The sequence below is a fragment of the Podarcis cretensis genome (assembly GCF_951804945.1).
Source record: "Podarcis cretensis genome assembly, chromosome: 1".
Classification (NCBI taxonomy): Eukaryota; Metazoa; Chordata; class Lepidosauria; order Squamata; family Lacertidae; genus Podarcis; species Podarcis cretensis.
The window spans coordinates 4808740-4833714 of record NC_137170.1 but is presented as its reverse complement, the minus strand read 5'-3'; the positions used below and the strand labels follow the sequence as shown (position 1 = coordinate 4833714).

Here is a 24975-nt window from a genome sequence, read left to right as displayed (position 1 = left end):
GTCCGTTCTTAACCTGAAACTGTTCTTAACCTGAAGCACCACTTTAGCTAATGGGGCCTCCTGCTGCCGCTGCACCGCCGCTAAGTGATTTCTGTTCTCATCCTGAAGCAAAGTTCTTAACCTGAAGCACTATTTCTGGGTTAGCGGAGTCTGTAACCTGAAGCGTATGTAACCTGAAGCGTATGTAACCAGAGGTACCACTGTATTATTATTATTGTTATGATGATGATGATGATGATGATGATGATGATGATGACATGACCCTCGAGGTCTCTTCCAACTCTACAATTCTACGAAAGCTTTGTGCAAGCAAATCAGAATGAGTTCTTGAGGAACAGCTTGCCTGGAGGAGCTGTAATTTCTCTCTCACACACACACATACACAAACCTTCCAAAACAAGGCTCCTCCAGGCTCCATAACTCATGCTCATTTTGGAACAAAAGACCCCAAGAGTTTACAAATGATCTCTAAATGACGGGCAGGAGGACACACAGGCCCTGGTGATGCTTCAAGAGACGTCAGCTGTCATCCTTCGGAAAAGAAGACAACACCAAGCTACCACCATTGAGGTCGCCATTTTCCATGTCCAAACATCCCGGAAAATGCTCTTTCACCTGCCCAGAGACTGAGAGGCCACAGTTCAGTGGTGGAACAATGTTTTGGTCACACAAGGGTCAAGGTTCCTGCCCTGGTACGGAAAGGGCCATGCCCTGGCCATGCCCTGGGAGAAAAACCGGCAAATCTGAATACGGTCGTAGGTTAGAGCAGGATTCGGGGGCACCAATGACCCTCCAAGTGGACTGCAACTCCCATCATCCCCAGCCACGCTGCCTGCTTTCGGAAAATCCAGCGAGTTTCACAGCTCTGCGTGACGTTTCGCCTGCTTCTCCCTTGCTGCCAGACGGGGAGCTGTTCCTCTCAGGTCCCCTCCAGTCGGCTGCTCTTTCTCCAGCTCAGATACGACGGAGTCTTCCGTGGGGTCCTCTCTTGCCATCCCCGGTGATGCCTTTCCTCTGAAGGGGCCTTCCTCCTCTTCCTTCTGGTAGCTTCCGGCGCTCCCCCTGCTGTAGATTGTAAATTCCGGCAGCGAGGGTTCCATCATGCTCAGGAAGTCGTAGGCGGGGAGGCGGGGCTTCCACTCATCACCCGACAGGACAGCTGGGGCGGGACAGGAAGAGCACATCGAAAAGTCAGGATAGCGCTTACCGTTGTGTTAACAGGTTCTGTTAGCGGAGAAATCTGAGGGCTCCCTTGGACAAAAAACAAGGACACCAGCCAGGAATACCAGAGCAAAACAGCAGCCAGTAGGCTTGGTCTTTACTGAAGACTGTCGCGACAGGACTCCCACCTGCCACCAGGTGGAACAAAATGGAAGTCCCGAACAAAAGAGCCCCCACTCACCACCTACGTTGGCTCCCTCGGCCAATAAAGCGAGATGAGCGCCGCAACCCCAGAGTCGGTCACGACTGGAACTAGAGCAAAAGACCCTGGGCCCAAGCACAAATGCATATTGCATAAAGGTGCAAAGCCCTTCTTTCGCACCCTGTGAAACATAAACGCGCAGAGTTTTTAAAAAACTGGCCGCCCGCCCGCAACTCCCGAGCCTCCCCCGATCAGTCAAAACAAAGAGGGAAGGGGGCAGAAGATCTGTACCGCCGGATGTCCCTGGTTCCCCTTCAGTAGTGGCGGCAGCAGCAGCAGTGAGCAGCCCGGAGCCAACCTGGTAGCTCAGTTGGCTCTGGCTGGCTTCAGGAGCTGCTCGCTGCCGTGGTGCCCGCCATTTTTCCTCACCGGCAAGGAATAATGGCGGGCACCACAGCAGCGGGCAGCTCCTGAAGCCAGCCAGAGCTGAGGCTGCCGCTGCCATGTAATTATTATTATTATTATTACTAATTATTTATACCCCGCCACTCTGGGCGGCTCCCAACAAAATATTAAAATACTGTAATGCATCAAACATGGGAATGTTTCCATGTTTCCTCAGGACAGATTTGCAAATCTGGGGACATTCCAGGGACGGAATTTGTCCGGGGACAGATTTGCAAATCCAGGGACTGTCTCCGGGAATCGGGGACGTCTGGTAACCCTATGCTAGAGAGCAGTTTTGCATGATCTCAGAATCCTTTTTAGTAAGCAACGTGACACGTTTGCTAGCGATAGCAAGATATCTCCACTGGGTGGTTTTATCATTTTTGTTTTAAAATTACCAGTAAAAGCATCCTTTCGGTGGTTAGAATTTCCCAGTGAGAGCGTAACTTCTCATAAGAGAAGAAAGTTCTCATCAATGATGGAGGACCTGTAAGTTTGGGGGAAAGAAAGTCCAATGCAGATGGCTTTTTTTTTTTTTTTTTTTGGAGGGGGTGAAATCTCATTGTCAGAAGCACAGACGCAGACCGAAGAAGTCTGGTTCATGCTTTTTGCATTTTCTCCAGATCTCCTTCCGCCTTCGGGTGCCAACGACACTGAGCGCCAGCAGGAGGAGAGTCCAAGACATACCGTATTTTTCGCTCTGTAAGACGCACCAAACCACAAGACGCACATAGTTTTTGGAGGAGGAAAACAAGGGGAAAAATATTCTGAATCTCAGAAGCCAGAACAACAAGAGGGATCGCTGCGCAGCGAAAACAGCGATCCCTCTTGCTGTTCTGGCTTCTGGGATAGCTGTGCAGCCTGCATTCGCTCCATAAGACGCACACACATTTCCCCTTACTTTTTAGGAGGGGAAAAGTGAGTCTTATAGAGCAAAAAATACGGTATTTGATTAAGAAGGGACAACTTTGCATACTTACTGCTCGGAACTTCTTGGCCGGATTTCAGCTTTTTGATCCAAGCTAAGACGTTCGCTTCAGAAACTGACTGATCCGGTGGAAAAGCAAACACTTGTCCCCCAGAATGGAGGTTGATCCAGAGGAGGAGAGGCAGCGGAGGGAGGGAGCTCCCAAAATAGGCCTTTAGGATTCCTCTTCCTGCAGGGGTGTTTTTGCTGCGATTGGAAAAACCAGGAGATTAAATGATAGCACTTAGTGAGTGGAAAAGTAAACAGCTGCGCTCTAAAGAGCCACTTTAAAAGGACCCAGTCTGAGCTCCCTGTCAGATGCAGATGCCGTTAAACTTATTTTGATCTCCAGAAGCATTTGGGGTTGTTTTAAGCCGCAACTGCAAGCTCTGGATCACGAAGGCCGCAGAAGGCGTTTGCCCTGGATTCTGGGAAATGGCACGCTCTCGTGGTGTAAATGGATTCGTTAAAAACAAAGCAACAGCACAGAGAGTCAAATCTAAAAAACCTTTTGGGGTAAAAGCTTTTAACTCACATGCGGAATAAAAAACAAGCAAATTCTAACTTGAGAAAGAGCCCAGCGACAATATATTATTATTATTATTATTATTATTATTATTATTATTATTTAATTTGTATACTGCCCTATACCCGTAGATCCCAGGTCAGTTAAGATAGTAAAATTCATGTTAAATTGCTGTTTTAGGGGTTGTTTTTAAAAGTCTGGAACAGATTAATCCATTTTGCATTACTTTCTATGGGAAAACGCACCTTGGTTTTGGAACGCTTTGGTTTTGGAACGGACTTCTGGAACGGATTAAGTTTGAGAACCAAGGTACCACTGTACTACACTGAAATGCTGAAATGTTCCTTTGACTGCCCTCGAATCTTCCCACTACGCTTGCCATCCCCTCCCGCCACACCCTCGGAGAAGCACTGCCCTAAGATGTTGCTTACAGGTTCATCCAGCAGGGAACGAACTCTTCCCGGCGTTCTTCTGTGGCCAAACGCCTCATTTCTCCTTCCTGGCTTTCAGCCAGGGCCCCATCACTGAACAGGAGGAGCAAAGGTTTCTCCAGCTGGAAGTACCTTGGGAGGCTGCCCACTGTGATTTCCGGCTGCAACAGGAATCAGTCGGTCAGTTTTATTGCACATAGCCAAAGGCTGCCGCAATGTACACAGAATGTATATACCGTATTTTTCGCTCTATAAGACGCATTTTTTTCCCCTCCTAAAAAGTACAGTGGTACCTGGGGTTACATACGCTTCAGGTTACATACACTTCAGGTTACAGACTCCGCTAACCCAGAAATAGTGCTTCAGGTTAAGAACTTTGCTTCAGGATGAGAACAGAAATCGTGCTGCAGCAGTGCGGCAGCAGCAGGAGGCCCCATTAGCTAAAGTGGTGCTTCAGGTTAAGAACAGTTTCAGATTAAGAACAGACCTCTGAAACGAATTAAGTACTTAACCCGAGGTACCACTGTATACTGAATTGATACAAAAAACTTAAAACATTTATATTATTAATACATTACCTACTCTAAACAGAGCTATAAAAGTACCCTAATATACAAATTAAGACATTAAACAATAAAATTTATAAGCTAAAATTATCACATGGCCACTAATATATTAAAAAAGAATGCTAATTAATACAATGTGTAATTATATTCGGAGTTTGGTGATTATCAAAGATAGAATATAAGTTGATGCAGATAGGGTCAAATATATTGATCTCTTTTACAGTTGGTGGCTATATTGGCTATATAATTTGCTCTAATTTTCCTCGCAGTAGTTGCAAAGAGTGCTACACGCCAGGTCACATACTTATCTGTGTTTGCGAGCAGATATAAAATCATGTCAGAGGGGTTCTGGCCAGAGGACCTTGTCATTATAGGTGCTAAAAATCGTTCTCTTGCTTCATTATATATGGGGCAGCGCATGATATAATGCATAAGGTCCTCTACTTCAGGACAACCTCTAATGCAAACACATTCATTTGTTGGTACGCCTCTGCGTCTCCCATCTCTATAAGCAGAGTTTATCGTATTTAATCGTAACTCTGTAAAAGCTTTCCGAAGTCGTGCAAAAGTCAATTCATTAAAATAAGATGTGTGCTCCTAGGCCTCTCTAAGTTTAAAATACAATGGGGCGCATGTAGATGTGCACATAGAGTTTAGATCGTTTTTAGTTGCCACTGCCCTTATGGTTCGTTTAAAGATATTTTTCTGGGAATATAAGGGAAGTTCTTTTATCTCGGTCACTGAGAGGTCATATTTGCCCATCAGTTGGGCAGCGTGGTGTACCCAGTTTTTAAGGGGTAATCCATTCAATCAGGCATTTTTTTGGTAGCCTAGCGTTGTCCATCTGTTGAACTCTAAACCAGTAACAGAGAATTCTTTTATCTATTTGGCTCTCCAGCAACAGGAATCAGAGAAAAGTGTAGAGTTGCAAAGGACCTAAAAGGCCATCCAGCCTGACCCCGTGCAGTGCAGGAATCCCAGGAGAGAAGTGGGCGGGCAGACAGGACAAGTATTACAAGGGAAGGAAGGGGTGCCAGATGCGAATCCGAAAAAAGGAGCTCTGCATCTTTAACGCTGAGATCAGAAGCAGAGAAGGTGCTTACAAAGGTTTCCAGTAATGCACGGCGGATAACTTCAACCACGTCTTGCACGCTGAACTTTGAGAGATGGATGACCGTCCTCGCATCAGGCCTAGCAAGAAGCAGAGCTGGAAGAGGCGCCTTATATTTATAGGACCTGGGAGGAAAAAACAGAAAGAAACACATTTCAAAAACTCTTTAGAAGATACAGCCGTCCCCCGATTAAAGGAATCTTAGCCAAATCATCGCACAAGCTTTTTACAGCTGGTTTATCAACTACCGTATTTTTCGCTCTATAGGACGCACCCGACCATAGGACGCACCTTGTTTTAGAGGGGGAGAACAAGAAAAATTATCCCCCTCTCTGCGCAGAGCCCCTTCCGTTTCTCCTGCCGCTTCGCTGAAGAGGTGCTGCACACAGAGGGGGAGAATTATTATTTTTCTTATTCTCCCCCTCTAAAACAAGGTGCGTTCAGTGAGTTCAAGGTGCGTTCAGTCGCCTTCATTGAAGGCAACCCAAAGCCTCCGGAGTGCAGCAGGAGTTCCCACTATGCTCTGGAGGCTTCAGGCGGCTACCTTGGAAGCTGGGAGAGCGAGAGGGGTCAGTGCGCACCGACCCCTCTCGCTCTCCAGGCTTCAGTGAAGGCAACCCAAAGCCTCAGGAGCGCAGAGGGAGTTCCCGCTGCGCTCCGGAGCCTTCGTGTTCCTTTCGAACTGCTCTTTGGGGCTGGCGCCAGCCCCAAAGAGCAGATCAGGAAGCCTTCCCGCTGCTCCCCGAGCTTGTGGGGCTGGCGGTGGGGGGAAGCGCTGCTTTCCCCCACCGCCAGCCTCAAAGACCAGCTCGGGGCTGGTGGGGAAGCCCGGGTCCCCCCCCCCCCCCATCCCCATGGACCACACATTCGCTCCATAAGGCGCACAGACATTTCCCCTTAGATTTTAAGAGGGGAAAAGTGCGTCTTATGGAGCGAAAAATATGGTATATTGGCCGACAGTCAACCAATATAAACAAATGAAACAATACTTTTTCGAAGGAAAAATGCACACATTGTTTTCAGGAAACAGATACTGTCCGCCTTGGTAGTTCAATCGGTAGAGGGTTTTTTAATATTTAATGCTGTACTGTTTTTAATATTTAATGCTGTACTGTTTTTAACATTTGATTGGGAGCCACCCAGAGTGGCTGGGGAGACTCAGCCAGATGGGTGGGGTATAAATAATAAGTTATTATTATTATTATTATTATTATTATTATTATTATTAATTATTATAGGAGCACCCCCTGGCCTGAAACCCTGGGGAGCTGCTGCCAGTCAGGGTAGACATTATTGAGCTAGATGGACCATTGGCTTGAATAAGTATAAGGTAGCCTTCCAGCTTCCTTTGTTCCCTCGTCCTAGCTCATCACTCAAATTCAGGGGTGGAGAACCTTTTGGCATTCTGGATGATGCAGTACTCCAACTCCCATCAGCACCAGACACCATGGCTGACAGACATAGATGATGGGAGTTGTAGTCCAACAACAACTTTGGGTGGGGGGCACAGGTTTCCTATCTCTGCTCTAACCACTAGGCCACAGGGTTTGCAATGGCTGGTCTAGACTAGGGGTCGGCAAGGTGGGCCAGACTGCACATGCTTGTGATTTCCGGCGCCTGCACAGACGCGATTTCCAGCGCCGCAGAAGCGAGTCCCCGCGGAGCGCTACACCAGCAGTTTGCGGGGACTCGCCAAGCGGGCGGCTCGGTTTGGGGGCCGCTCGGGGGCCGGTTAAACGACCCCCGTGGGCTGCTTATGGCCCATGGGCCTTAAGTTGACGACCCCTGGTCTAGACCGAGTGAGTCGCTCAACGAGTTCAGAGCAAGCTAGCAATCCACCTACAGGATCTGGGCATCCTCTCCGTGATAGATTCCTGTTGTGACGTATCCACTGAGGACTCTCCCGGCTCCAACGAAAGCTTCTCTTGCTGTAAAAACAGATAACCCAGTCTGTAAATCATTGAATCACAGTAGTGTAGGGTTAGAAGGGAACCCAAAGGTCATCCAATCCAACCCCCCTCCCCCGCAACGCAGGAATGTCAGATAAATATACAGTGGTGCCTCGCAAGACGAAATTAATCCGTTCCGTGAGGCTCTTCGTATAGCGGTTTTTTCGTCTTGCAAAGCAAGCCCATTGACAGCTTAGCGGATTAGCGCTATTAGCGGTTTAGCGGCTTCTAGTGGCTTTTAGCGGCTTAGCGGATCGGCTGATAAGCAGCTTAGCGTCTTAGAAAAGGGGGGGGAGGGAAAAAAACCCGCAGGAACTCGCAAGACATTTTCGTCTTGCGAAGCAAGCCCATAGGGAAATTCGTTTTGCGAAGCGCCTCCAAAACGGAAAACCCTTTCGTCTAGCGGGTTTTCCGTCTTGCGAGGCGTTCGTCTTGCGGGGCACCACTGTACAGGAACAAGCAGGAGTTCTTGAAGCACCAAAGGATTTAAATGCAGAGAGTTTTTCTCTCCCTGGTATCAGCTAAGCTCCCCTTCCCTTTAATGCTTTTCTCATTATTATTTTTGCAGATAATTAATTATCAGATTAAATCAATACAGGTTTGCTGGTGTTTCTCCAGCCACCGCGGTTCAATTTCCTGGAGAAAGCTTAATCCAATAGGTTTATCGCTTTGTGGCAAAACGCAGACCTTGCCTCGAGAGACGAAAGCTCCCTGTGTCCCGTCATATATCATGTCAGAACCTAATGATAAGGCTCAGCACCCTGCAATTAGACAGAGGCAACCTCACAGATGCTCCTTTTTATTGTCCAATCATTATGATTTGCACTTGCGATGCTATCAGGGCAGTCACACATGATCCTGCTTTCAAATACCATTTTGGGGCAGACTGCATTCCCATTCAGTTCATGTCCTGCAGCTTCCTGCTGTTATAAGAATTTAAGGTCTTAAATATATAAAATAAATGTTCATAAATGTACTAGGCAAACGTATACTTAAATATATAAACAATATAATAATAATAATAATAATAATAATAATAATAATAATAATAATAATAAATTATTTGTACCTCGCCCATCTGGCTGGGTTTCCCCAGCCACTCTCGGCAGCTTCCATAGAAACCAAAAATACACTAAAATATCACACGTTAAAAACTCTTCTGTCTTCTGAATGTCAGGTAGTTGTTTATCGCTTTGACATCTGATGGGAGGGCGTTCCACAGGGCGGGCGCCACTACCGAGAAGGCCCTCTGCCTGGTTCCCTGTAACTTGGCCTCTCGCAGTGAGGGAACCGCCAGAAGGCCCTCGGCGCTGGACTTCAGCGTCCGGGCAGAACGATGGGGGTGGAGACGCTCCTTCAGGTATACTGGGCCGAGGCCGTTTAGGGCTTTAAAGGTCAACACCAGCACTTTGAATTGTGCTCGGAAATGTACTGGGAGCCAATGTAGGTCTTTCAAGACCGGTGTTATGTGGTCCCGGCGGCCACTCCCAGTCACCAGTCTAGCTGCCGCATTCTGGATTAGTTGCAGTTTCCGGGTCACCTTCAAAGGTAGCCCCACGTAGAGCGCATTGCAGTAGTCCAAGCGGGAGATAACTAGAGCATATGTCTGAAACAGTACAGGAAACAGCCTGAAACCATTTTGACTCTCCCAAATTGACCTCAAATGTTTCTCTGCAAGGAGGAAGGAAATGGGAAAAGCCTTCCCATTGTCTCTGTGCTCAGAAATCCTGCCTTAAGGGCACATTTGGCTATGAATAGGGTGAGCCTATGACCTGGACTCAGCTCAGAATAAGCCCAACACCAACACACTACTATTGTATTGGTAACAGGCTGCAGAAGGTGGTTAGTATCATATAGGGCAGTGTTCCCAAACTTGGGTCTCCAGCTGTTTTTGGACTACAACTCCCATCATCATCCCTATAAATAAAATAAAGTAATAATAATAATAATTTATTTATGCCCCGCCCATCTGGCTGGGCTTCCCCAGCCACTCTGGATGGCTTCCAACAAAATATTAAAATACAAAAGTCTGTTAAACATTAAAAGCTTCGCTAAACAGGGCTGCCTTCAGATGTCTTCTAAAAGTCTGGTAGTTGTTTATTTCCTTGACACCTGGTGGGAGGGCATACTACAGGGCGGGCGCCACTACCGAGAAGGCCCTTTGCCTGGTTCCCTGTAACTTGGCTTCTCGCAGTGAGGGAACTGCCAGAAGGCCCTCGGCGCTGGACCTCAGTGTCCATGCAGAACGATGGCGGTGGAGACGCTCCTTCAGATATACTGGACCGAGGCCATTTAGGGCTTTAAAGGTCAGCACCAACACTTTGAATTGTGCTCGGAAACGTACTGGGAGCCAATGTAGGTCTTTCAAGACTGGTGTTATGTGGTCCCGGCGGCCACTCCCAGTCACCAGTCTAGCTGCCGCATTCTGGATTAAGCTGTCGCAGGACCAGTGGATTAAGCGAGAAGGACCAGTGGTCAGGGATGATGGGCACTGTAGTCCCAAAACAGCGGGGGACCTAAGTTTGGGAAACCCTGTTTTGGAGAATCCCAGAGGGAGGCAACTGACTAAGGGCAGCAATTTGTGTCTTGATACCATCTCCATGACACAAATTGCTGCCCTGGTCAGTCTTGATACCATCTCCATAAGGGACGTGGGTGGCGCTGTGGGCAGTGGCGTAGCGTGGGTTGTCAGCACCCGGGGCAAGGCAAGTAATTTGCGCCCTCTAACCCGTGGATTTGCCCTAACCCCAGATGTTGCGCCCGGTGCGGCTGGCCCCCCCTGCACCCCCCACGCTACGCCACTGGCTGTGGGTTAAACCACAGAGCCTAGGACTTGCTGATCAGAAGGTCAGCGGTTCGAATCCCCGCGACGGGGTGAGCTCCCGTTGCTCAGTCCCTGCTCCTGCCAACCTAGCAGTTCAAAAGCACGTCAAAGTGCAAGTAGATAAATAGGTACCACTCCGGCGAGAAGGTAAACGGCGTTTCCGTGCGCTGCTCTGGTTTGCCAGAAGCGGCTTAGTCATGCTGCCCACATGACCCAGAAGCTGTACACCGGCTCCCTCGGCCAATAAAGCGAGATGAGTGCCGCAACCCCAGAGTCGGCCACGACTGGATCTAATGGTCAGGGGTCCCTTTATCTTTACCTTTACCATCTCCATTCCCCACCAGTCAAAATTAGGATGGCAGAGGGCCTACCTGGCAGGGCTGTTGTGAAGGAAAGCAGGATAAGAAACACGTATAACGGTTTCTACGGGTAAAGGGCAATAGGAAGTATCATCATTTCTGGTAACCAAGGGAGGTGTCTACCTTCACTCATGCTGGAATCAAACAGTCCCAAAACAGAAACTGAAGTTTTGATCCTTAAATAGTCTTCCACCTCTTCGGCCGTGGTCAACTTCACCGGACAGGAGGTTCTGCTTCTGCAGATGTAAGAGGAAACCAGGGGAAATAGTTTCAGGCCTGTCTACAAGGTCTTTTTCGATTCCTTCCTACGCTTAATGTCACTGCCTAAGATTTTGGGTACCCCAAGTCTCACCACCCGGGGTGGGAAGAAGGGAGATTGGGACCTACTCAATGTGGGACAGATCAGATTCAGTCTGCGCTGAAAGGCGAAAGCTTCCCCATACAGGGCTGCCTTCAGACATCTTCTAAAAGTGAGATGGTTCTTTATCTCCTCGACATCTGAATGGAGGGCGCTCTACGGGGCGGGTGCCACCACCGAGAAGGCCCTCTGTCTGGTTCCCTGTAACTTCACTCTTCGCAGTGAGGGAACCGTCAGAATACCCTCGGAGCTGGACCTCCATGTCCGGGCTGAGCAATGGGGGCAGAGATGACAAAAGACTGCAGAATGCACATTTAAAGCAGAAATCTGTTCTCAGAACAGGTTCTCCAAATTCTCCAGAATTGCGACCTCAGACCACCCACCTTCCATGTGCACCTTAGAGCCAAACACACCAGGAAGATACTTACAGCTCAATGAACCTTAGCATCTCCTCGACTCCCCACATCCCAGAGTAGGCCAGCCATCTCTCCGCTTCCACATACATCTTGATGGTTGGAAACTGAGTGACGTTTTGCTGTGCGCAGAGGTCTGGCCAGTCCCAGCAGTTGACCCTCGCAAGCGTAATCTCAGGGGTCCCTGTAAAGTATTTAGGAGAGCAAAACGAATTGAAAAATGGTGCACGTCTCATCAGCACCTTTCTAAACACCACACACTAAATATACCATATTTTTTGCTTCACAAGACACACTTTTTTCTTCCTAAAAAGTAAGGGGAAATGTCTGTGCGTCTTATGGAGCGAATGCATGGTCCCTGGAGCTGAATTGCCCAGGGGCAAAAAGCAGATCGTGCTTTTTTTTTTTTTTTTTTTTTTGAAAGAGGGAAGGGGGTGTTGAAACATAGCTGCTGATAGGCAAGCGATCGGGAGGGAGATAAAGGACGCTAGCAATAAAGGAGGCTGCCTGGGAGGGGAGAGGTAAAGACAGCAAACTTGCAAGGAGAGGAGACAGGAAGACTAAAGCAATGAGGAGAGAAATTAGAAGAAAACGAGGATCAAAAAACTGCTCCAGCTAAGGAAAAGACACTAAGGCAAACAAGAGGGAAGGGGGTGTTGAAAGGAAGCAGCTGATCGGAGGGAGATAAGCAATAAAGGAGGCTGCCTGGGAGTGGAGAGGTAAAAGCCCATGGATTCTCAGGATTTTTGCAATGGGTCACCCCAAATTCACCATCAGATCACATAGCATGTCCATGGCTACAGCCTACACACAAAAAAAAACATGTATCCACTGTTTCGTGGGGCCACAATGGTGCAAAAACGTGGTTACAAAGCACGGATCCACATGTATCCTAAAGATTTTTGCATTGGGCTACCCCAAACTCACCGTCAAATCACATATCATGTCTGTGGCCACAGCATGAACCACAAAAATCATACATCCACTGTTTCATTCAAAATATTTTTTTTCTTGTTTTCCTCCTCTAAAAACTAGGTGCGTCTTATGGTCAGGTGCATCTTATGGAGCGAAAAATACAGATTTATTTTTTTTGCAGCCAGTGTGGTGTAGTGGTTAAGAGCGGTAGTCTCCTAATCTGGGGAACCGGGTTCGCGTCTCCGCTCCTCCACATGCAGCTGCTGGGTGACCTTGGGCCAGTCACACTTCTCTGAAGTCTCTCAGCCCCACTCACCTCACAGAGTGTTTGTTGTGGGGGAGGAAGGGAAAGGAGAATGTTAGCCGCTTTGAGACTCCTGAAGGGGAGTGAAAGGCGGGATATCAAATCCAAACTCTTCTTCTTCTTCTTCTTCTTCTTCTTCTTCTTCTTCTTCTTCTTCTTATCCTTGGGCAACCCATTGCACCGACCCACTCAAATCCCACAAGGGTGGGTTGAAAAGAACTGGGCGTGCTCACCCAGGAGAAGATCGGCAGTTAAGGGGAGATGTGCCAGGAGCTGGAAAATGCTGCCTCATGCCGCGCAGTTAACCTGTGGAACTCCCTCCCACAGAAGGCCACAATGGGCACCAATTTGGACGGCTTTAAAAGGGGATTGGACCAATTCATTAACTGAGAGGGCTATCGGTGGCTGCTAGCCAGAATGGCTCTACTCTGTGTCTCCACAGTCAGAAGCAGCCATACTTCTGAACCCCAGTTGCTGGAGACCAGAGGAGGGGGAGAGTTGGTCTTGAGTTCAAATCCTGATCGCTGTTTCCCCATAGGCATAGGTTGGCCACTTTGAGAACAGGGTGCTGGACTAGACGGGAAGTTTACTTGAGAGACAACCTTGTCTCTTATGCACCCAACCACAGCTTTCCAAACTTTTTCAGGCTTTTTAGACATGCGTCATTTCACAAGACAGTAATTCAGCTTTACTAGCAAACCGGAGCTCACGGTTTGGAAAGCTCTGCGCCCAGATTTCTGCGGTCCACGGGAGTTTAATAGGCTGCTGCCATCTAGCGGCCAGAATATTTCCCTTGCAATCCAGCCTCTGTTGCCTTGAAAGGGGAAGAGTCGAGAGATACTAGTGGAAGAGTCGAGAGATACAAGCTCAGAATCAGGCCCTGGCTCCCTGCATCACATGGGAGTCAGACCATTGGGCCCACCTTGTCGACACTAACTGGCAGAGGCTCTCCAAGGTTTCGGGAAGGTGTCTCTCCCTGTCCCACCTTGATGGACCTGGGACTTTCTGCTTGCAAAGGAGATGTACTGAATTATGACCTTTCACTGGGATGCTGGTCAGAGCATGATGCTCCAGGGCCATTATTAATTATTATTATTATTATTATACTACCCTCCATCTGTAGATTTCAGGGAGGTTCATAACACAGAATACTCCCTTCTCCAGAAAAGAAACGCAAAAACCAGTTTGTTTGTTTTTTGTTACTACGGTACATATTTTGGGTTTTTATAGTGCAAACTGCCTTGTGATCCTCAGGTGAAGGGAGCTAATGTTGCTGTTGTTGGCCTCCAGCTGTCTCAAGAGACAGAGCCTCGGGGGTAAATTAGTCCTACTTGGGCCAGCGAGGAGACCATGGGAGAATTAGCTGTGGGATCCCAGAGCATAAACCTACTCTGGGGTTGCGGCGCTCATCTCACTTTACTGGCCGAGGGAGCCGGCATACAGCTTCCAGGTCATGTGGCCAGCAGGACTAAGCCGCTTCTGGCGAAGCAGAGCAGTGCACGGAAACGCCGTTTACCTTCCCGCCAGAGCGGTACCTATTTATATACTTGCACTTTGATGTGCTTTCAAACTGCTAGGTTGGCAGGAGCAGGGACCGAGCAACGGGAGCTCACCCTGTCGCAGGGATTCGAACCACCGACCTTCTGATCAGCAAGTCCTAGGCTCTGTGGTTTAACCCACAGCGCCACCCTGTCCCTTAACTGTTGCGTTAGCGGCACCCAAATGACCTCTCTGGGGTGCAAGCCTGGTCAATGTGTATGGAGGTCTTTGGCCGGGGAGTTTCCAGTCTGCTGCTACCGGCCATTACAAATACCCAAAGCCACTGTCCTCCTGCAACCACCAGGGAATTAATAATAATAATAATAATAAGAAGAAGAAGAAGAAGAAGAAGAAGAAGAAGAAGAATAATATTTTTTTATTTATAGCCCGCCCTTCCCAGTTCAGAAAACCGGGCTCAGGGCGGCTAACAACAAATTTAAAACACTTAATTGAGGCAACAAAAAAATAGCATAAAATACAGTATAAAACGTGAGTAACAATAAATTCAGAATTCAAAAATCAACTGAGGGGGGAAATCCATCCAATAAACATTCGATGATCACCAGGGCTAGCTGGCTAAATTAGTCCTACTTGGGCCAGCGAGGAGACCAGGGGGGAATTAGCTGTGGGATCCCGGAGTGGGTAATCTTCATAAAAAGGGGAAGGGGGAGGAAAGGAAGGGGAATAAAAGTTCAAATTGAAAGCCAGGCATAATAGCTCTGTCTTACAGGCCCGACAGAAGGAAGTTAAATCCTGCAGGGCCCTGGTCTCATAGGACAGAGCATTCCACCAGGTCGGAGCCATCACTGAGAAGGCCCTGGCCCTGGTGGAGGATAGTCTGACTTCCTTAGGGCACCGGACCTCTAAGGCTTCTGTCGGGCCTTAAAGTCCTCTGCGGGGCAGACCAGGAGAGGCGGTCCTGTAAAAATTGACCTTCAGCCAGCTGGCCTGTTGGCCCAAGACAGTCACCCCACCTGTGTGCCTGAGCAGAAGGCTATAGGTTAAGTCCTACATCACTCGGGGGGGGGGGTCCTGTGTGTGAGCTGCAATCTGTGTGTCAGTGAAATCGCTAGCTGGCCTCCATACCTTGCAGACGGTCAGCCACTTCGGCATAGGACTGCATCACAACCAGGGAGACGGCTTCCCCTGAGGCCAAGAGGAAAAAGAAAAACAGATCCTGTTATTCCAGGCCCCCAGAAATCCCTCAGCTCTGCTCTGCAGGCAGGCAAAGTTCCATACAAATGGGAAGTCCGTACCAAAAGCGTACAGGGATTTTGCAGCCTGGGTAAATTGTGCAATTGACTCCAGAAAAACTTTACCAGAAGAAAATAACAAATGCAGACAACTGCTGGAGATGTGGGAGTAAAAATGCGAACTTAGTACATATGATGATTAACTTCCCGATGATAAGATCGTTTCGGTGCGAGGTGAGGATATTTATAGCAAGAGTAATGAAAAGAAATTGTTATTTAGGGGAATTGAATGTAATTCTAAACTATATTCCGGAAACGTGGGAAATTACAAGGGGTAAAAGAAAAAATGGATGTACCATGCTATATTAGAAGCAAAAAAACTTGTTTTGATGAATTGGAAGAGCCGCAAAAAGATTCTATTGAGCACATGGATTCATAATATGGACAGATTAGCTACATACGAACGAATTGCATGTCAACGCAAATTAAGGCTGGATAAATATGAAGAAATATGGAAGGAATACAGTGGTGTCCCGCAAGACGAATGCCCCGCAAGACGAAAAACTCGCTAGACGAAAGAGTTTCCTGTTTTTTGAGTCGTTCCGCAAGACGAAACGTCTTGCAAGTTCTTGCGAGTTTGTTTCCTTTTTCTTAAAGCCGCTAAGCCGCTAAGCCGTTAATAGCCGCTAAGCCGCTAAGCCGTTAATAGCCGCTAAGCCGCTATTAGCCGTGCTTCGCAAGACGAAAAAACCGCAAGACGAAGAGACTCGCGGAACGGATTAATTTCGTCTTGCGAGGCACCACTGTATTTAAGCGATAAGGCGGATAGTGGTGGAAAGTAGGGGGAGGAGAGAGAGGTGGGGAAATATTGTTAAAAATGTGTAGTCATAGGTATATCAGTGTATTCAAATCTGAATTGTCAAATTGTGTTATTAGTCTTATTATGGTTTTTGTTGTATGTATCTTTTGCGGTTGTTGTTTGTATTGAAAAATGATTAAATAAATTATATATATATATACACACACACACACACACACACACACACATAATGTTCAGATCAAAAAAATACTTAATTACAGACAAGACACCCATGACGAAATTAGACTACAGACTTATTCCCAATGCACAAAAAGAAGGAAAGGCCCAAATGATCATAGAGAAGATGCTGGAAAGCCAGCAAAGATAATTTGTAGATTTTAAGCTAAAGGTCAGAAATGTTTAGATCTAATACCGGTTTGTAATGGATGGTGGAGATCTGGAGGAAGGACTGCTCCCCGTTGTCGCAAAACAACATGGGAGTTTCTGCATGCAAAGTAGAGGTTTGATTACTGAACCTTCCCTGGAAGGCTTTGCTTCAGAAAATACAGCAACACCCAGAACATTTGCTGGGCCCTGGAATTCCCAGGATGCTGGATTTCCATGCCAGAGCCCAATTCAACATCGCGCTAGAGGAAAGGGCTGGTTCCTGGAAAGGTGAAACGTGGAGCTATTTGGGGCTGTTTACTTACAGCTGGCATAGAAGAGCACGGCCATGGAGTTGGTCTTTGCCAGAGCAGGGGCGAAGGAGTCTTCCGTCAGGGTCTGGATGTGCTCAAGAGGAAGTTCACGCTTCCGGTCCCTGGCGACCGATTCCACCACCTCGTCGTCCTGGATCTCTGCAGGGCAAACAACACAGGCTCCTGCTCAAGACAAGGGAAACAACAGCACCCGCTGCATGCTTTCAGCAGGGTTCAGAAAGCACCCCACGACTTCACGGAGGGTGAAGCTATCAATGACTTTTACTGCGGCAGCAATAATATAATAAAAATAATAATTTATTATTTATACCCTGCCCATCTGGCTGGGTTTCCCCAGCCACTCTGGGCGGCTCCCAACAGAGGACTAAAAACAGAATAAAACTTCAAACATTAAAAACTCCCCAAAACAGGGATGCCTTCAGATGTCTTTTAAAAGTAAGATAGTAGCTTATTTCCTTGACATCTGATAGTAGGGCGTTCCACAGGTGGGTGCCACCACTGCAGTGGCGTAGCGTGGGGGGTGCAGGGGGGGCCGGCCGCACCGGGCGCAACATCTGGGGGTTAGGGTTAGGGGTAGGGTTAGGGGGCGCAAATCCACGGGTTAGGGGGCGCAAATTACTTGCCTTGCCCCGGGTGCTGACAACCCACGCTACGCCACTGCACCACCGAGAAGGCCCTCTGCCTGGTTCCCTGTAACCTCACTTCTCGCAGTGAGGGAACCGCCAGAAGACCCTCGACACTGGACCTCAGTGTCCGGGCAGAACGATGGGGGTGGAGACGCTCCTTCAGGTACACTGGACCGAGGCTGTTTAGGGCTTTAAAGGTCAGCACCAACACTTTGAATTGTGCTCGGAAATGTACAAGCAAGCATACTCTGGAACTCTCTGCCTATTGATATCAAACAGATATCATCTTTTCAGCACCTGCTAAAGACAATTTTATTTAGATAAACCTGCTGATTGATTGATTGATTGATTGACTGAATTTATATACCGCCCTATACCTGAAAGTCTCAGGGCGATTCACATAAAAAGATCACAGTATATAAAATAAAAATAAAAGCACTAACCCAGTAATAACCCCCCCCCCAAAAAAAGAGCCACATTTTAAAAGGGTATAGGATGTTGATCAGGTCAACCAAAGGCCTGTTTAAAAAGGAACTTTTTTGCCTGGCATCTAATGGTGTGTAATGAAGGCGCCAGGCAAACTTCCCTGGGGAGAGCATCCTACAGACGGGGAGCCACCTCAGAGAAGGCCCCGTTCTCGTGTTGCCACCCTTTGGACCTCTAGAGGAGGAGGCACACAAAGCAGAAGGGCCTCAGAAGATTATCTCAGGGACCAGGTAGGTTCATGTGGGAAGAGGTGGTCCTTGAGGTATTGCAGTTCTGAGCCGTTTAAAGCTTTATAGGTCAAAATCAGCAATTTGAACTGGGCCCAGAAACTAATTGGTAGCCAATGCAGTTGGACCAGGATGGGTGTAATATGCTCAAACCGTCTTGCTCCGGTGAGCAACCTGGCCGCTGAATTCTGCAACAGCTGAAGTTTCCAAACCATCTTCAGACATGGAGAATGTTTTCATCTGTTTAGTGCTGATTTTACCTTTTGAATGTTTTGATGAGTTGTTTATATTTATTGCCTTACTCTCTTTGTAAGCCATTTTGGTTTTTTCCTTCAACCATCAAGCAGCGTAAAATTTTTACCAGATAAAATGAATTAGTAAATCTACCTTGTTCATAGTTCTCACCACCTTCCTCCTCCTCCTCCTCCTCCTCTTCTTCCTCCTCCTCACGTTCCTGTGTGGGTTTGCTCTGCTTGCCGTTTTCCACCAAGGCTATGATCTCATCCACGTCTTTCAGAACCAAGTATTTAACAGGAACACCCTGCAGAAATGCCAGATCACTGAAACCAGTCAAGGCTGCAAGCCTGCACACGTTTACCCGGGAGTAAGTCCCATTTGCTGCCATGGAACTTGATACTGAGCAGACCCGCTGCAGGTTGCAAAACAGAGAGGGAGCCTTAATGACACCAGCGACAACGAACTAACCTCCTCAGGTGTCTTGAGGGCGACGTTAAACTGGAGAAGAACATCCAAGCTGGTGGAGCTCCTTTCAAGATAAAAAACGAGGCATTAAAACCTGAAATGAGGCATGTAAATAAGACTGGTGACTGGGGGCGGCCGCCGAGACCACATAACACTGGTCTTGAAAGACCTACATTAGCTCCCAGTACGTTTCTGAGCACAATTCAAAGTGTTGGTGCTGACCTTTAAAGCCCTAAACGGCCTCGGCCCAGTATACCTGAAGGAGCGTCTCCACCCCCATCGTTCTGCCCGGACACTGAGGTCCAGCACCGAGGGCCTTCTGGCAGTTCCCTCATTGCAAGAAGCAAAGCTACAGGGAAGCAGGCAAAGGGCCTTCCTAGTGGTGGCACCCGCCCTGTGGGACGCCCTCCCATCAGCTGTCAAAGAGATAAACAACGACCTGACATTCAGAAGACATCTTAAGGCAGCCCTGTTCAGGGAAGTTTTTAACGTGTGATATTTTAGTGTATTTCTGGTCTTTGTGGAAGGCGTCCAGAGTGGCTGGGAAACCCAGCCAGATGGGTGGGGTACAAATAATGAATTGTTATTATTATATTATTATTATATATCTAAGGGCCAGCTCTCCTGTGGCCGGACTGGACTGCTCTACCATTGAGCTGTGGGTTAGAAAGCAGGGGAAAGGTTGTGAACGCTGCCCAAAATGGCTAAAAACGCTCACATTTCTAGAGCTAACTCTCCTCTTTCTACCTAACAGGACTAGAGTTAAGAATTGGTTGTAACAGCCTATTGTTAGCAGCAAACCTCTCAAAGGGGAGTGTGTATATTAACTTAATATTGTTTTATGGATTATAAATGCCCTGCTGATTTGATGATGATATAAAATGACTGCTGCAATTGTGGTGTTTAGCTTAATTTTTAGTTGCTGTTTTGTTAACAGTGTTCCATAGATTGCTTTATTGGTGATTTGTTCATTATTTTGTGTGATCTGTGCTGTATTTGTGATGTTCCATTATGTTACTTTTATTTCTTGTTTGTAAGTCAATTTGGGATTCATCTGAATGGGCAGTGGCACAGAAGTACAATAAATCAAATCAAATCAAAGGCTGTTATCATCGCTGCCCCTGAGAAGGAGGCTAGTTCACCAACACAGGAGCCAGATATATGGAGAAACGTGACTCAAAGAAGTAGGAGGCCCAGGGTTTGCTCTGATTGTTTAGAAATACACAATCGCTTTGAGGTCCTCTCCCCTAGCATGGAAGACGAAGAGCAGACTCCATTTGAGGATCTCTCCCTCGTTACAGTCGATCAGGTATATGAAGACGAGCAGCAAAGTCAGTCCTCAGGGAATGTGCAGGCGACGTTGGAACGGAAAGCTCACAGAAGAACCCTGACCAAACCTAAGAGGAGGCATGTAGTGGTGATAGGGGATTCCCTACTGAGGGGAACAGAAGCAGTGATCTGTGGGCCTGACAAGATGTCTCGGGAAGTATGCTGTCTCCCCGGGGCTAAGATCCAAGATGTAACTGAACGACTGCAAGGAATCATAAAACCCACTGACAAATACCCCTTCCTCTTGGTTCATGTGGGAACCAATGACACTGCAAGCAATAGCCTCCAGAAGATCAAAAGAGACTACGAGGCTCTGGGCAGGAAATTGAAGCAATTAAATGCACAAATTGTCATCTCATCTGTCCTCCCAGTTGAACGACGTGGCCCAGGGAGAGAGGGGAAAATAGTGGAAGTGAACAGCTGGCTTCGCAAATGGTGTAAACAGGAACGGTTTGGATTCTTAGATCACAGACTGCAGTTTCTTGAAGATGGACTTCTGGCAAGCGATGGGCTGCACCTCACAATGGTTGGGAAGAATGTTTTTGCCAAAAATCTCAGAAACCTCATCAGGAGGGCTTTAAACTGACTAATGTGGGGGAGGGAGACAGTGCTCCTGAAGGTAGGAGTCTATCAATTGATGAAGATGATCATCCAAATGTCATAGACCAAATGGAGCAAACAGCACGCAGACCTAGTGGTGGGAGGAAAAAATCCTTAAATAAGAGACACGGGGGAATGATTAATGGACTTCAATGTCTGCGCAAAGCATGGGTAATAAACAAGATGAGCTTGAGCTCTTGGTACAGCCAACTAAATATGACATAATAGGCATCACTGAAACCTGGTGGGATAAGTCCCACGAGTGGAATGTAATAATGGAGGGATACAATATATTTCAGAGAAACAGACCAGACAAGAAAGGAGGAGGAGTGGCGTTATATGTCAGGGATGTGTATACCTGTGAAGAGATCCAAGATTTAGAACCTCAAAGCCAAAGTGAGAGCATTTAGGTCAAAATTAAGGGAGAGAAGAATAACAGGGACCTCATTGTGGGAGTTTACTATAGATCCCCAAGCCAAACGGAGGACATAGATGATGCCTTCCTGGAACAGATGGCCAAGCATGCAAAAGGAAGGGAGATAGTAGTAATGGGGGACTTCAATTACCCGGATATTTGCTGGATGTCAAACTCAGTCAAGAGCATAAGGTCAAACGGATTCCTCACTGGCCTTGCAGACAACTTTGTTGTCCAGAAAGTGGGAGAAGCAACAAGAGGAACAGCCATTTTAGATCTGGTCCTAACCAATGTTGATGACCTGGTTAGTGGGGTAGAAGTGGAAGGATCATTAGGCGCGAGTGATCATGCTCTTCTGAAGTTTACTATACAGCGGAAAGGAGCAGCCAAGCATACTAGGACACAATTTCTTGACTTTAAGAAAGCCGACTTCATAAAACTTAGGGAAGTGCTGGGTGAGATCCCATGGACAGTAATACTAAAAGGAAAGGGAGTTCATGATGGCTGGGAGTTTGTTAAGAGGGAGATAGTAAAAGCACAACTTCAGGCAATACCAATGAGACGGAAACATGGAAGGTGCCTAAAGAAGCCAGGGTGGCTATCTAAAGAACTTTTAACTGAGTTAAGATTAAAAAAGGATGTGTACAAAAAATGGAAAAGGGGGGAAACCACGAAAGAGGAATTCAAACAAATAGCCAGCACGTGTAGACACAAAGTCAGAAAAGCTAAAGCACAGAATGAACTCAGGCTTGCTAGAGAGGTTAAAAGCAACAAAAAAGGCTTTTATGGGTATGTTCGTAGCAAAAGGAAGAAGAAAGAAACAGTTGGGTCACTCAGAGGAGAAGATGATGAAATGCAAACAGGGGACACAGAAAGGGCTGAACTCCTCAATGCCTTCTTTGCCTCAGTCTTCTCCGATAAAGAAAACAATGCCCGACCTGAAGAATTTGGAGCAAATGATTCAGCAGAGGAAACACAGCCCAGAATAACTAGGGAGATAGTACAAGAATACTTGGCTAGTTTAGATGTATTCAAGTCTCCAGGGCCAGATGAACTGCATCCAAGAGTATTAAAAGAACTGGCAGATGTGATCTCAGAACCACTGGCAGTCATCTTTGAGAATTCCTGGAGAACAGGTGAAGTCCTGGCATACTGGAGGAGGGCAAATGTTGTCCCTATTTTCAAAAAGGGGAAAAGAGAGGACCCAAATAATTACCGCCCAGTCAGTCTGACATCAATACCAGGGAAGATTCTGGAGCAGATCATTAAGCAAACTGTGAGCACCTAGAAAGGAATACTGTGATCACCAATAGTCAGCATGGATTTCTGAAAAATAAGTCATGTCAGACTAACCTGATCTCAAAACAAAATAAAAAAATTCCTTCCAGTAGCACCTTAAAGACCAACTAAGTTAGTTCTTGGTATGAGCTTTCGTGTGCATGCACACTTAAGAAGTGTGCATGCACACGAAAGCTCATACCAAGAACTAACTTAGTTGGTCTTTAAGGTGCTATAGGAAGGAATTTTTTTATTTTGTTTTGACTATGGCAGACCAACATGGCTACCTATCTGTAACCTGATCTCGTTTTTTTGACAGAATTACAAGCCTGGTAGATGAAGGGAACGCAGTGGATGTAGCCTACCTTGATTTCAGCAAGGCATTTGACAAGGTGCCCCATGATATTCTTGTAAAGAAGCTGGTAAAATGCAGACTTGACTATGCTACCACTCAGTGGATCTGTAACTGGCTGACTGACCAAACCTAAAGGGTGATCATCAATGGTTCCTCTTCATCCTGGAGAAGAGTGACTAGTGGGATGCCACAGGGTTCTATCTTCGGCCCGGTCTTATTCAACATCTTTATCAACGACTTGGATGATGGACTCAAGGGCATCCTGATCAAATTTGCAGATGACACCAAACTGGAGGGGGTGGCTAACACCCCAGAGGACAGGATCACACTTCAAAACGACCTTGACAGATTAGAGAACTGGGCCAAAACAAGCAAGATGAATTTTAACAGGGAGAAATGTAAAGTATTGCACTTGGGCAAAAAAAATGAGAGGCACAAATACAAGATGGGTGACACCTGGCTTGAGAGCAGTACATGTGAAAAGGATCTAGGAGTCTTGGTTGACCACAAACTTGACATGAGCCAACAGTGTGATGCGGCAGCTAAAAAAGCCAATGCAATTCTGGGCTGCATCAATAGGAGTATAGCATCTAGATCAAGGGAAGTAATAGTGCCACTGTATTCTGCTCTGGTCAGACCTCACCTGGAGTACTGTGTCCAGTTCTGGGCACCACAGTTCAAGAAGGACACTGACAAACTGGAACGTGTCCAGAGGAAGGCAACCAAAATGGTCAAAGGCCTGGAAACGATGCCTTATGAGGAACGGCTAAGGGAGCTGGGCATGTTTAGCCTGGAGAAGAGGAGGTTAAGGGGTGATATGATAGCCATGTTCAAAAATATAATAGGATGTCACATAGAGGAGGGAGAAAGGTTGTTTTCTGCTGCTCCAGAGAAGCGGACACGGAGCAATGGTTCCAAACTACAAGAAAGAAGATTCCACCTAAACATTAGGAAGAACTTCCTGACAGTAAGATCTGTTCGACAGTGGAATTTGCTGCCAAGGAGTGTGGTGGAGTCTCCTTCTTTGGAGGTCTTTAAGCAGAGGCTTGACAACCATATGTCAGGAGTGCTCTGATGGTGTTTCCTGCTTGGCAGGGGGTTGGACTCGATGGCCCTTGTGGTCTCTTCCAACTCTATGATTCTATGATCCCTGTTGCACCTGCCGGTCTACGACCTGCCTTTAAGAACCTAAGGAGAGCCTGGCTGCAGGATCAGGCCCAAGGGGGCCCATCTAGTCCAGGGTCCTGTCCTTAATCCTAGGCACACCTTCAGTTTATTGTCAGGAAGAACTCAGCGGGACTTTGTTGTTGTTGTTTAGTTGTTTAGTCGTGTCCGACTCTTCGTAACCCCCTGGACCAGAGCACACCAGGCCCCCCTGTCTTCCACTGCCTCCTGCAGTTTGGTCAGACTCATGTTACTAGCTTCGAGAACACTGTCCCACCATCTCGTCCTCTGTCGTCCCCTTCTCCTTGTGCCCTCCATCTTTCCCAACATCAGGGTCTTTTCCAGGGAGTCTTCTCTTCTCATGAGGTGGCCAAAGTCTTGGAGCCTCAGCTTCAGGATCTGTCCTCTCAGTGAGCACTCAAGGCTGATTTCCTTCAGAATGGAGAGGTTGGATCTTCTTGCAGTCCATGGGACTCTGAAGAGTCTCCTCCAGCACCAGAATTCAAAAGCATAAATTCTTTGGCGATCAGCCTTCTTGATGGTCCATCTCTCACTTCCATACATCACTACTGGGAAAACCATAGCTTTAACTATACGGACCTTTTACAGATAGGTAGCCACTATCTGAAGAAGTGTGCATGCACACGAAAGCTCATACCTAGAACTAACTTAGTTGGTCTTTAAGGTGCTACTGGAAGGAATTTTTTCATATACGGACCTTTGTTGGCAAGATGATGTCTCTGCTTTTTAAGATGCTGTCTAGGTTTGTCATTGCTCAGCAGGACTTACTTCTGTGTAGATGTGCACAGCACCGGCCCCTCATGCGTCTGTGCGGATGGTCAGCTCCCACAGTGAGAAGATATCTCAGAAATTCACCCATCTTCCCCCCCCCTTTTTAAACTGAATTTATTTACAACATAACAACACATAACAAAGAACAACAACAAAAACAAACAACCCCCCCCCCAAAATACAAATATACCACATTTCCATTTTTCTTTCCCTCTGTT

The 24975-nt window shown here is 47.1% G+C and overlaps 1 protein-coding gene across 3 annotated transcripts in view; it reads right to left on the bottom strand.

Moving 5' to 3' along the window:
* Positions 1–246: 246 nt before the first annotated feature.
* TXNDC16 (thioredoxin domain containing 16) overlaps positions 247–24975 on the bottom strand; it is a 48210-nt gene continuing 23481 nt past the window's right edge. For 2 of the 3 annotated variants that reach the window (XM_079988645.1, XM_079988644.1), the window contains exons 11-21: positions 18828–18888; positions 18531–18663; positions 16775–16945; positions 15159–15218; positions 11330–11498; positions 10667–10779; positions 7255–7339; positions 5404–5536; positions 3735–3895; positions 2791–2984; positions 247–1159 (exon numbers count right to left, since the gene is read on the bottom strand). In XM_079988645.1, the coding sequence (XP_079844771.1) occupies positions 858–1159; positions 2791–2984; positions 3735–3895; positions 5404–5536; positions 7255–7339; positions 10667–10779; positions 11330–11498; positions 15159–15218; positions 16775–16945; positions 18531–18663; positions 18828–18888 (1582 nt within the window). In that variant the 3' untranslated portion in view covers positions 247–857. Of the gene's footprint in view, positions 1160–2790; positions 2985–3734; positions 3896–5403; positions 5537–7254; positions 7340–10666; positions 10780–11329; positions 11499–15158; positions 15219–16774; positions 16946–18509; positions 18664–18827; positions 18889–24975 lie in introns of all 3 variants that reach the window. The other variant, XM_079988646.1, reaches the window with a different exon arrangement.